Below are 12,562 nucleotides of genomic sequence, written 5' to 3'. Positions count from 1 at the left end.
ATGTAACCTGCATACATACATTTGCACAGGGGCTTTCCCCCCCTCGTGCTGTGAGCGGCACTCTCCGTCGGAATGTGCAGCACTAGCCCGGCGGCTACACCAGGAAAGAAGGGTGGCGGCAAAAGGAAAGCGGCTCCAAACGTTGTAGTCAAATGAGCACGATGATGGATGCCGCTAATGAGCCGCACTTTTCATTATTCTTTTCCTATTTCCTGCCCTCTATTCTTTATTTCTTCCTTTTACCTGAAACGACGCTCTTTGACCACAAGAGGTCGCTGTGTACAGCTGGTCCCCTACACTGATTGACATTTTCCAATATATTACCATGGCAACAGAAAGAACGTCCAATAAAGAAGGGGGGCGGGGCGTCTGAGCATCCCAGACCGCCCAACCCAATTCATCTTTTTACTAAGCCCCGCCCCCCGCACTGTCCCCCACGTGTGCCTCGGTGAATCCTCCGCTGCTGACAGGGCGTTTGGGCGGAGCCATCGCGGTGATTGACGCGCCCCCTCCTCCAGCCTGAGCTGTGGCTGCAGTGCGGGATTCGCCAGTGTGAGGTCGGGAGTTACCCGAGTACACCCGCGGGGGGGCCCACGAGACTGTAAACACCCGCGGGGGTCCAGAGTGGCACGAGTACACCCCAGGGAAGCGTGCGCCCGCAGAGAGGAGGAACAAAGAGACCCGCGGGCTTCAGCCGGGCGGAGACAGAGGAGGCTGCTGCACTCGCCCGGATCTAGCAGCTGGCTGGACGCGGATACTATCGGGGCAGACATGCTGGGACTACTGGCGGGGTTGCTGCTGCTGGCGGGTGTCCGGGGACTAGAAGGTGAGATGCGGGTGTACGTGTGTGCTGCCGGCTACGTGCTCTGCCTGCCTAATCCGGGGGCCACCGCACGGGAGCGCCACCTGTGGCTGCACTACAAGTCCCAGCTCCACAGGTAGTGCTCGCCCCTCTTTGTTCGTGGAGCTCTGCACAATGGCCGGGTGATGGGGCGCAGCTGGACCGTTCTGCAGGGGCGGGCACGTCCCAGGAGGGGCATCTGCCTGCTAGGATGTGGGGGCACCCGGCTGGCAGGGGTCACTTCTGGCTCCAGCTCTTCCTGATGAGATCCGGGTGTGGTTGAAGTTGAGCCAACAGTTGGTGACCATTTCCACTTGAGACCTCTGGGCACGGCGCTTGTGGCAACAGTTGGCGCCCGGATCTGCAGGGCGATGACTTTGTCCATTGGTTTTAAAGTTGTAATGAAGAAATGCTTGGTGCCGTTTCCTCCCTTCTATTAGGATGTGCTCCCACGGACGGCTCCTTCACACGGGTGTATGTACATTGGCGCACGTCTCCACGCTGTTTTTGCGGATGTTTTTCGTTTGTGCCCTTTTCGGCGTATTTGGCTGCACTTCTTCTGAATATGTTCATTTGCGCCCGGCAGGGGACGCACCGCTTGAATGGCTAATCCAGATGTTTTCTTTTTCCGGCGGTATTACGCCTCTCCTCGTGTATTGCGCGCACATTTGCGTGCGCTTCGTTGTCTCCTATTGGGACTTTTGGCGTACAGAAAAGTAAAGCGCATTTCTTTTTGTTTTGTTCTGCGCAACTGAAATGTGGAAGAAGTCAATGGGTTCTACTCTCTGCGTATCACATACACAAATTTTGTGCGTGCGAATACACATGTGAAGGAGCTGTAACGGGTAGCGGCTTAAAGTTTCAGACCCCACCCGCTAATAGCCGCACAATCTTGCTGACCGTATCGGCAAGAAGGCACTTCCATTGGCACCGGCGGCTGGCTGGTATCGCAGCCAGTTCCGTGGGAGCGCGCTTTAGGGTGCGTTCACACATAGCTGATTTGCTGCAGATCTTTATCAGGTTACATCCCTTCAATTTGCATTCAATTCCGAGACTGAAATCTGCTGCAGATCTGCGACAAAACCCATAGCGAATGGTGGAGGTGTGAACGGCCCCTTACAATGGGATGCTTGTGTGTTAATAAGCTGTGGTGTAATAAGTTCTCAGAGCTCCGCCACCTTCTCCCCTCCCTGGGAATCGTCCAGGTGGAGTCCTGCTGCGCTGACCTCACATTCCACGTCTTGCGCTCTAAGAGACGCTCGTCCTGTCATTCTTGTCATTTACGTTCTGCCAATGTGTTAATTGATGAATAGATGAGCGAACAATCCGCAGGGGCCCTGACAAAGTGAGCCGCTCGTGGGGTCGCACCAAGTAAAGCGGCGCTGCAGCGTCTGCCAAGAGGGATACGGAATGTGTTTTTTTTAATTTGTGGCATTTGCCTGAATTCCAGTTCAGGATATTTGGGTGGGCACAGCAAGAAAACCTATATAAATCAATGGACGAGTGCCGGAAAACTGCTGCCATACTTGTGACTCGTCATCTTAATAAGCTTGCTGCAAAAACTGGGGGAGACAGAAAAACTTAACTCAAAAGACAAAAGTAAAAAAGTTAGCATTTTACTTGCTGCAAACTCAAAACAAAATCTGCCCCCCCCCCCCCCAAGCCAGTGTGGATGATCCCCCTCCGCTGAGTGCGCTGCGGACATGCGGTGGGGGACACAAGATTAATTCTATCTGGCAGGAGGACTCTGGGATTTTGGTAATCATGTTGGACACACATGAATCTGTTCTCCTTTGTCTTTCCTCTCCATTTATCGAACATTCCTGCACTGATTAGCCAAAACACGGAGCGGGCGGCCATGTTGGTGGGCTGATCCAGGTCTCCCCTTGTTCCTGCTAAATGCAATAACTGTTCACTTCCTTGCATGTGTCAAAGCCTCACACATGGGAAATAGGCACTTTCTTTGATCTCCCTAGTAAGTGATATTTTGTCGTTTATGTGGAAATAGACTGTTTTTTAGATGTATTCTCTAAGTGAAGCGTAGGGCTTATTTACAGGGATGTGTCTCTGCGCCGTCCAAGGATTGTGATGCAAAAAAACAAAACCAATCAAACACAGGCACCCCATTCTTTGTTTGCCCCACTGCTGTCTGTCAAATTGGTGAGGATAAGAAATGCAGCAGATTTTCTTTCTTTCACAGGGATTTTTGGTCAGTGTGGAAAAAAAACCAAAATCCATGTGAATAGCCTCATAGGCTGTAAGGATGTGTGCGCTGTCCGGGGAATACATGGGCCCTATGTGAACGGGCACTTGAGCCACATTCAGATGGCCATAAGGTGACTGAGTCCCAACATCTGTACTGTGGCAGCAATAAGTGGCTTCCATGGGTTTCAACAAAGTTGAACTTAATCACCATTGGATCTAAGTTGGATTGCATGAACCAGAAAGCGATATGCGTCTTGCAGCCGTAAATTACCTTTCACACGTAATGGAATTGGCCGTAGGGCGCTGCGCAGATGTGGATTAATGCGTTTTTATTTTTTATATATATAATTATTTTTTAACTGTGGTATATTTTCTCTCGAACGTCTTGCGGGATCTCACGTTTTGTTTTCCACAGATGTTAATTGCGGAATTGCATCTCCTGTATGTTGAAAATCTGTAATAATAATTCCGTAAGGCCTTCGTAATTCCGCAGCAGAAAGCTTTTTCGCTGCAGAATTTAATTTTGCGGCTCTGAAGTGAAGATGCGCCGATTTTTAACAGGTGCGGAGTTAAACGATGCCCATACAATAACATTCTGATACAGAAATGTCAGCACGGACGCATTCCGTCCCGTGTAAAGGGTCCCTAAGGCTGGGTTCACATGGTCTGTTAATTAGCTTCCTGTTAAAATGTTTGTGTTTTTTGTTTGTTTTTTGCATAGAAAAACAAACAAAAATCAGACCTCAAGCAGGATGTCTCTTCTGCGGCTATAGACTCACATGGCAATCTGTTGGGATCCTGTTCATCAGTACAGAATAATGAGGCAGTTTCTGCCTTTCCCGTTGGGGAGGAATAAAGTATCCTGATAGAAACTTGTTGGCGTGCGTTCACACAAACTACTGTCCTGAGTGAGTTCTGTCTGATCACAATATGGGTGGAATGCGCACAGGAGAACAACCCATTGATTTCAATACTTACATGAGCAATTTTTTGCTCATGTCTTATCTTTGGGTGATTCTGGTCAAGAACTGCCCATTATTCCCTATGGGAGCCAGAACAAATTGTATTAGACTTCATGCAAGTGTGATGCCGCTTTCTATTATTCACTATTGGAACAAGATGTGATTTTTCACACGAGGAAACTGTATAAGCAACAATGCATCACTTTCACAGGAAATCACAGGTTAGCAAGTGTGATACTGATACTGTACTCCCTGTGTGAATGCACCCTAAGCAGACAGGGTTAATCATGAAAATTTGTGGATTCGCTGGTGGATTTGGTTGGGGATGGGGTGGGATCAAACGGTCCTCAATGGGAAGCATGATGTGAACCCAAACACTCAAAACCGCATCCCCATTAGGGCGGAGGCAAACCAGGGCTAGAAGAAGAACCCTGTGAAAATTGATATGCGTGTTTTGTGGCATCTTCCAACTTGACAGTGTCGCATTTTTTAATTGCATTTTTATTTGGGGTCTTTGGTTGCGGGGGGAAAACAAAGCCATACTTAGAGCAAAAATACATTGGTGGAGTTGAGAGGTTTTCTGATAGAATTGCTAGAATACTAGATTGACAGGGTTCCATAACCCAGGAGCACCATAGTGAATTGCACCAAATGTGATATGTCACGTACCCTTCTGATAACTTTGGTGCACTGTGCATCGCTTCCACTAACCCCCAAAAGGTGAAATGAAATCAGTAACTTGCCTAGAAAATTCACCAAGCAGTTCCGCAATGTTTACACTTTTGATACATTTGTTTCAGTTGGTGCCATTTGACAGACTCCCCGATGTAACCCTCTGGATTCGGGCAAACTAATATGGTTGTGTGACGTGAGCGGCGTTGGCCAATCGGAGCAGGGTGCAGTGTCTTTGACTACTGATGTATTACTAATGCACAGTGTACATTGGTTTCTCCAGAACAGGAGGGTAACCTTAAATTTAACTCCGGTTCACAGCAAAAAAAAACATTTCCTTAGGCCGCCTGTCCACAGCCGTTGCGTTTTAACGCAGCAGGAGAACACAAAAGTCACTGCAACTTTCATTTTGTATGCGAGCGGAAAATCGCGGCAGATTTCCAATCGTGTACATCGGGCTGCGCTTTCCATAGTTATCCCATGGAAAGCGTTTCATGCGTTACCTGCATGCGGTTTATCGCGCCGGATAACGCAATGAAGTATCGCCCGTGGACAGGAGGCGTTATTCTTGCAGAACGTACAGGTAACATACCTGATGCCCTCCTTTTTTAATATTACTGCCACAGTTTATCCCATTCCCAGTTCCCTCTTCATGTATGTACAATGGCAATCAGATTTTCAGACTAGCTTTTGCAATGTGCTTCAGTAGTCTTGAGACACCTCTCTCAGCTCTAGGCTGATACCCAAGTGGTTCCTATTCGGGTATTTCCATCAGCCCCATGGAAATGAATTGAGTGCTGTCTGCATGTGCTGCCAGCTCTCCAATCAAAGTGACATTACTGCCAGGGGAGAAATGACACCGTGAGGCCCCCATGATCAGAAAGTTATCCCCTCTCCTGCGGCTAGTGTATAACTTTAAATTGTGGTACAACCCCTTTAACTCTATGTACTGCATGTGTAGTGAAATTTTGTACTAGGAACTGGGAAGGGTCACATTAAAAGGAACCGGTCATGTCCGCACAGCACCCTAAACTAAATTATAGTCCTCTTTGGGGACGTCATGAGGACCCAGTGCTGTCGCCCTCGTGGCGCTGGAAAATCTGATACTTTTTCAGAGTCCTGTCTGTGCTTCTCCCATAAACTTGTATAGGAGAGCGAGTGCATGGGACTCAAAAAAGTCAGATTTTCATACGGCACACCGGACACTGCTGGTTCGTGGTAGTTGGTCAGTATAAAAAAATTTTTTTTTAAATAAATCCCTCACCTGACACCCTGTCGCCTCCCCTAACAGCACCATAACTTAGTTTATAGTGCTGTGGGGACATGACAAGTTCCCTTTAAACTGGTACAGTAGAAATAAATCACCTCATAAGGGTGTGAAGTGCTAATCTGCCATAATTCAGTGTGCCCACATAGACTGAGCTCTGTCTGTACCTCTGATCTAGGGTTTACGTCTGAGCTTGCAGGGTAAAAAGAGTAGAAACCCAGGTGGGTCATAAGTTTTTACACCCCCCTAGACTCCTGTACTCGGATGGTGGGGATGCCGTCGCTCCCCGTCGGTGTGTTGGGACGTTGACTCATTCTGGTAATATCTTGCACTACATGTGCCTTGGGATGTTTTCGCATTCCTGCGGTGTTGGTTTGCAGTTTCTGTTGGAGGAGGGTATTATAGGGGCTTTGCCCACTCGCTTTATGTTTGCGCTTGTGACCATTTGATGCTTTATTGTAATGTTCTCTGTATATTCTGAAGCCATTAGTAATAAAGTATTTTGATTTGCGGTGTACGATTCTGAGGTTTGGGATTGTTTGATGTATAGTTGTATGAGTTGATACATAGTCATGTAAAGTACAGACCTCCTTGTGTTAACCATCTGTTCCCAGGATTGTGTTAGCATGTGTGTAGCATTCCACTCTCTTCTCCTACTAGATCGCTGAGGGGTTTTGTCTTTCGTTCATACTAGCTGTATGGCAGATCTTATGAAGAACGCTTGCTATATACCATGCAGACTATGTGTTGGAGAACAGTTTGGTCAGAAATGTGCGCCGATGCCTTTAACTTGAGAGTTTGGGATTCCTCATTCCAGTCCTGGTATGGATTTTTCATGAGTCTTCATTAACCCTTCCATTTCCTGTGTACACAGGATCAATGTCAATGATACTTCTTGAAACCAGAAACCCATTGTGCGTGTCTAGACTTACAGATGGTCCTGTGTGTTTGCAGCTCCTACAGGCGGACCTTGCTATGTTTTTACTGCACGGGGACCATGAAGTCTTGTGTGCTGATCACACCCTTTTTCTCTCTTCTGGTTTGGGCAGTTTGAGGTTTACCTCATTGGAATTTGTGAATAATCTGTTTTCTTAAATATAGAGTTAAACCACTTTAGTCCTAGGAGGAATGCCGGGTCAAATGTGTTTTGTTTATTTGTGTGCTTTTCTTGCTCTTTTGATTTTCTATGACTTGTTTTTATGATTGTTCACCACTAGTCAGATGTATTTGTAGAAAGATATGTACACAGCGGTTCTTGTCCATTCCTTACTTTTATCTTCTTCAATCGTCTATCCTGAGAATTTGGTTGGAGCGTTATTTTACATATAAAACATTGCAGCAGCCATGTGTTACATATTAGAATTGGGCCGGGCTCGCACGAACGTATTCTGGCAGCATGCAGGCTGCGAGAAATATATGTATGCGGCCATATGCAATGACACTGTGTGCTGGCTGTGTGCCACGCATAGCCATGTACTATCTTAGCGTGTGTGCATACGTAACACGCGCCAAGATAAAACATGCTGCGATTTATCTTGTGTGCGTATTTTGCGCAAGTTATGTGAGAGGCAACATAGCAGATTGGTACAGCGTATTATATGCGCAAGACCCGAACGTGGAATATGCTGTAGTGATGCGCTCGTGAGAGCCCGGCCTTAGTAAATGTGAATCATGGAGACTTGCTATGTAGTAGTGCATCAAGCCTCAGCCTTTTAGCTGTATGTATTAGGCCGGGCTCACACGAACGGGTCTGATTCCGCTTGCAGCTGCAGTGAATTCCGGCTGTGCCCACGGCTGGGGACCCTGCGTGCTGTCGCATAATGCATTGGGTATGACCATAGACGCATGCAGGCGGTCATGCGCAGTACAGGTTTTTTGTTTGTTTTGTATTTCCCGTGCCATCGCTTAATGATGACGGCAAGTTACCCGCAGCCCATACGCAATGTAATTACGTATGGGCTGCGGGTATATGTGAGACCGTAGAACGCAATGGGCTCTATGGTCACGGATTCCGTGGTAAAATAGAACACGCTGTGTTTTATCTTTCGCGAGCGGATTACGCAATTCCGACCTGCTATTATGAGTAGAATTGTGTAAGCCATTGTATTAGATTGAACAGCGTATTACCGTGGATCATACTTGGTATACTGTGTTTTCCTGGTCATTTTCGCACAAAAGTGACGCAGATTAACTAAGTAAAATAATTGCCCATTTCCTTAAATGGGAGTGTGGTTGCAAAAAGTACAATGCACTCACTTGGCCGTGCAATTACGCAATACCCATTCCACAAAAACACAGTGCAAATGCAAGCATGCGTTCCTGTTAATCTGGCCTTGGAGCATATTGGGTGTTGGACAGATGTATGATATGACACCTGTTGTAATATATGGGCTTATACCGGAACTCAGTGTGCCTTATAGATAATCTGGGAGTAAAATACAGGGCATCTTCGAGAGATTTTCTCCCATGTGACTTTGGCCAGCTGCACACAGGTGGGTCGGACTCCGCATTTGGGATCCCACAGCAGAATCCGTCTGTGATCCCAGCCGACGACCCTGCTTACTTGGATCGCAGAGGTTTGCAGGTGGTCATGCGCAGTACAGGTTTATTTTATTTTTTTCCAAATGTTTTGAATTTCCCGTGCTGTCACTTGACGAAGGCGTAGGTACCCGCGGCTCATACGTGATGTTACTTACGTATGGGCAGCGTCCCAGACGGACTCCATCTACTTCAATGGAGGCCGTCTGCAGCCAAATAAAGCATGCTGCGATATTTTTTATTTTTATTTTTTCCTCCGCTCACAGAATACGTGTGAAGAAGAAAGCGCAAGTACATTTTCAATGTGTGCGATTAGCTGCGGATCCTCCACGTGGACGAATATCCGCAATAGGAGTCCGGTCGTGTGACACCGGCTTTTGTTAGCTTTTCTTATGCAGTAACTACCTTACATTGTATCATCTTGTGTTTTAAAAGCAGGTCACCATTGGACCAGACCTCAGATAATACACACGTTTGCATTACGGGCTTTCTGTATTGTATTTACTATAAAAGTACCTGCATGAAATGGGTTATAGAAGTTTCTTCAAAACCCTGAATTCCTAGACATATATCAAATGCCCTTCCCATCTTATTTCAGAAAGCTGGCATGCTGGTGACCTTCCTACCCAATCCAGCTGCCATTGGCAGAAGTTGTGAGTGTATAATTTGTCATCATGGCATCACATTATCATGAGATGAGCAGAGTAACTCACAAGTGACCGGTGTGCAGGATGATATACTCAAAGGACAAGAAAGGGTTGTAGATTGGAGAAAACTGACAATACCAACCAAATTCTGAATAGTAAATGCTTAAAAGGATTCTCTGGCTGAAAACGTGGTCAGCATTGTCCGTGTTCTGTAATCCTAGTCTACAAATCTTCTTGCCCTTTCCCTGTATCATCCTGCACCATCTAACAAACTTTCTGTATTGCTTCCACTTTGAAATATGCTATATAAGCCTCATACGTAAATATTCCTTGTCCTTGGACGTGCTCCATGTAAACAAACAAAGGAGCGCCTGTAGTGTCTGGAGGATCGCATGGCTTCATGGAGTATTGTGAAGTGTCAGTACTCGGTGTACTTACTGCTGGACTCTCTGTTCCCGGAGAGCCCTCTTGGATAAATATGATCGACACTTGAACATCTCCGAATTGTTTCCTTTAGAATGTTTTTGATTTTCTATATACTCGGGTGCTACGGTATGTCAATTAAAAAAAAAATCAATCCCGCTTTTCATCCTTTTGGCACTTAAATATTTGCCAATTTATCACATTATTGCCTGCCCATTTTCTGCGAAGTGACATGCACATGGCGTGGCGTTTGAGTACGTCCACCGTTTTTTCTTCCAGCTTTTGCCAGTCATAGACTACTAGATGACATCGATCTTCTGTCTGTCATTCCATGTTCTGGCCCTTTGCCCAGAATAATGTAACAACAATATGATACAACAAGTATCAAAGTTCATCTTGGCACAATTCCCGGACTGTTACCATGGCAACTCCATGCAGGATTTATAATGACCGATGTAATATAACTGCAAAAAATTTTGGGGGAAAAAAAAGGTACTGCAGGCTGAATACATAATATGTAAAGTTGTAGCACTTAACACTTTCCTGGCAGTTTTTAATGTTGAACGGATTGCTTGTAAGCGGGAAGTGTTTTAATTTTTGCAGCTTTTTTTTAAAATGTAGATTTGTGGATTTTGTAGCATTTTGCTTTTAGCTCAGCATCCGTTTATTGCAGGGATTAGTTTAGTTTAAGACTTGTGGCTAGTGGCCGCAGAGCTGCTATTCTTAAATCATAGGGTTGCACTTAGAGAATAAATGATTGAGACAAAGAATAAAAAATGTATTGGTCAGCGCTGAAACATTAATCTGTCCCCAAGTCTTAATATTAAATATCATTAGACTTTCCCCCCTGGAGTCACTTTAGCATGGCAAAGGGCAGCCAAAAAGTCATACATTTTCTAATATAGGCCTGCAAAAGCTTGTAGTGTGTGCTTACACCTCCCCCTCAACAGGGGCCCTTTTCTAAGCCGAGCTGTCCTGTAGGGAGGGGGGCTCCCCTGGGACTGTCTGATGGAGGGGGTTGTGTTAGGATTAGCTTTCCCTGTTTTACACAGCAATCTGCACCAAATCCAGGCCTTTCTTTTTCTTCTTTTTTTTTTCTCCTTTTTTTTAATGAGAAAAATGTGTCCAACTTGAAACGTCGCCAGGGTTGGAAATTACACTGAAACCTTATGTTGTAAAAAGAAATATTTCTCAGGGCAGAGTGTTGTGTGTACGTATGTATGTTGGAGATATACTTATGTGCCCACCATGTGCTTCACATATCTCACAGATATCCATCGAGGAGTTTTTTTTTCTTCTCCGTACGGCATACCTGCGTGTAGGGCAGCTATGAAAATATGACCAGCGGTGCTGGAAACTTGGGGATCATTATTTCAAATTACTTTAAAGGTTAGCAAGTAATCTCATGACAATCGTGAAAGAGCCGGAAAGACGTTCGCTTCTAAAGAATAAGACTTGAAGAGACTTTAGGACTTTTTTCAAGGCGTTTTTAATTGGTCACAGTCTTTCTACAATACTAATTGTGTTCTTAAGGCGCTCAGAAATCTGGAGGTAATGTCCTTCTGACACCTGGTAAGGCTTGTGTGCAACTTGGCTTGTATGAAACTTGTAAAAGTTAGGAAGTATGTAAAATTATAGTTAACACAACCCACCGGATAAACCTAGTAGTGAAAAGAACAGGCAGTATAAAACACAAATCCGTCCCAACAAGTGTATAGATCCAACAGACATAGTAAAAAGAAAACTTCTCTTTTCACGCACCAAAGCCATCCACAAACAGTCTCGTAATACCGGATCTTGGCCATCACCTTGAAAATGTTGCGGACACGCCCAATTTGAAAACTTCATATGAATGAAAGTGTGTATTGTGACAGCAAGGGCATAAAGGTAGAGACTTGCTTCCGTCTGTATTGTAAAATCTTAGTGCGAAGGGGAGCGCACGGCCTCAGAATCGATGCGAGTCATAAAAATCACTTCCCACCACGTTGTACCTAAGAAAAGTAGGTTTACTGCCTGGGAAAGAGTGAGGGAAGCTGTAGAATTAGCAGCAAGATCTGCCACAATACTAGAAATAAGATATGAGAAAGTTCTTGGCTCCCCTTCCCCCACCACCTCCTGTTCCGTACCAAACCCTTTGTAAATCCTCTCATTGTAGTTTGGCAACACATGTGTAATGTAATGCTAATAAAGAATCCTTGTACAAAACTTTTCTGATACATTGGTGCGTTCCGATCCCTGCCTTAAAGAGACTAGTTGTGGCTCTCCAATGCTCATGTGGCTCAGAACTTTATTAGAAACTTTCAGGTGTTCTATTTCTGTGGCCTATCATATTGTTATATGAACACATGGGTTATTACAGGACTACAGTTATGGGTGTTGGCCTAATACCGCTCGCCCATATGTGAATGCACTTTGTCAAAAAAAAGAAATGGAGCATCTAGAAGGAGTTGTCATTTTGCTGCAAACTCTGCATGCAGTTACATCTCGCGCAGATATGCAAATTATTACAGTTGTGGCATGATTAGATTTCACCCAGTTAACGGAGTTTGAGAAGGGGGCATTATTGGAATGTGAGAAGCTGGATAGTCGTATCGCTGAATTTGTGCCATCTTGGCCAATCTGACTCGTCTGTTAGGAGGTGTTGGGACCAGTAGATGTGTGAGGGCATGAACGCAAGGCGAGCGGGCTCAGGATGCCCTCGACAGACCACCTGTAGAGTATCTCCAACTGTTTCATTGTCCACCATTCAGACAGGTGGTGCCATCGTTACAGATTTCTGTCTGTTGGAACCATTTCCAGGGGCTCATTACGTGTGCCGCCTTTGACACCCACCCACAATTTCCTCCATTTGCAGGGGTGTCATGAATAACAAGACTGGACTGCTACAGAGTGAAACCTGGTTGTCTTCAGCGACGAATCCAGGTTTAGTTTGGGCACTGACAACGGCCGTGTTTGTGTCTGGAGACCTCTGGGTGAGCACCTCAATCCTGCCTTTGCTGTGGAGCAG

General features: G+C 45.6%; 1 protein-coding gene across 2 annotated transcripts in view; it reads left to right on the top strand.

Moving 5' to 3' along the window:
* Nucleotides 1–513: 513 nt before the first annotated feature.
* EPHB3 (EPH receptor B3) overlaps nt 514–12,562 on the top strand; it is a 49,007-nt gene continuing 36,958 nt past the window's right edge. For both annotated transcript variants that reach the window (XM_066603505.1, XM_066603497.1), the window contains exon 1: nt 514–826. In XM_066603505.1, coding sequence (XP_066459602.1) covers nt 772–826 — 55 coding nt within the window. In that variant the 5' untranslated portion in view covers nt 514–771. The remainder of the gene's footprint in view (nt 827–12,562) is intronic.

This window comes from Eleutherodactylus coqui, chromosome 1 (genome assembly GCF_035609145.1).
Source record: "Eleutherodactylus coqui strain aEleCoq1 chromosome 1, aEleCoq1.hap1, whole genome shotgun sequence".
Classification (NCBI taxonomy): domain Eukaryota; kingdom Metazoa; phylum Chordata; class Amphibia; order Anura; family Eleutherodactylidae; genus Eleutherodactylus; species Eleutherodactylus coqui.
Note: the sequence above shows the minus strand (reverse complement) of the source record. Positions and strands in the feature narration are given on the sequence as shown.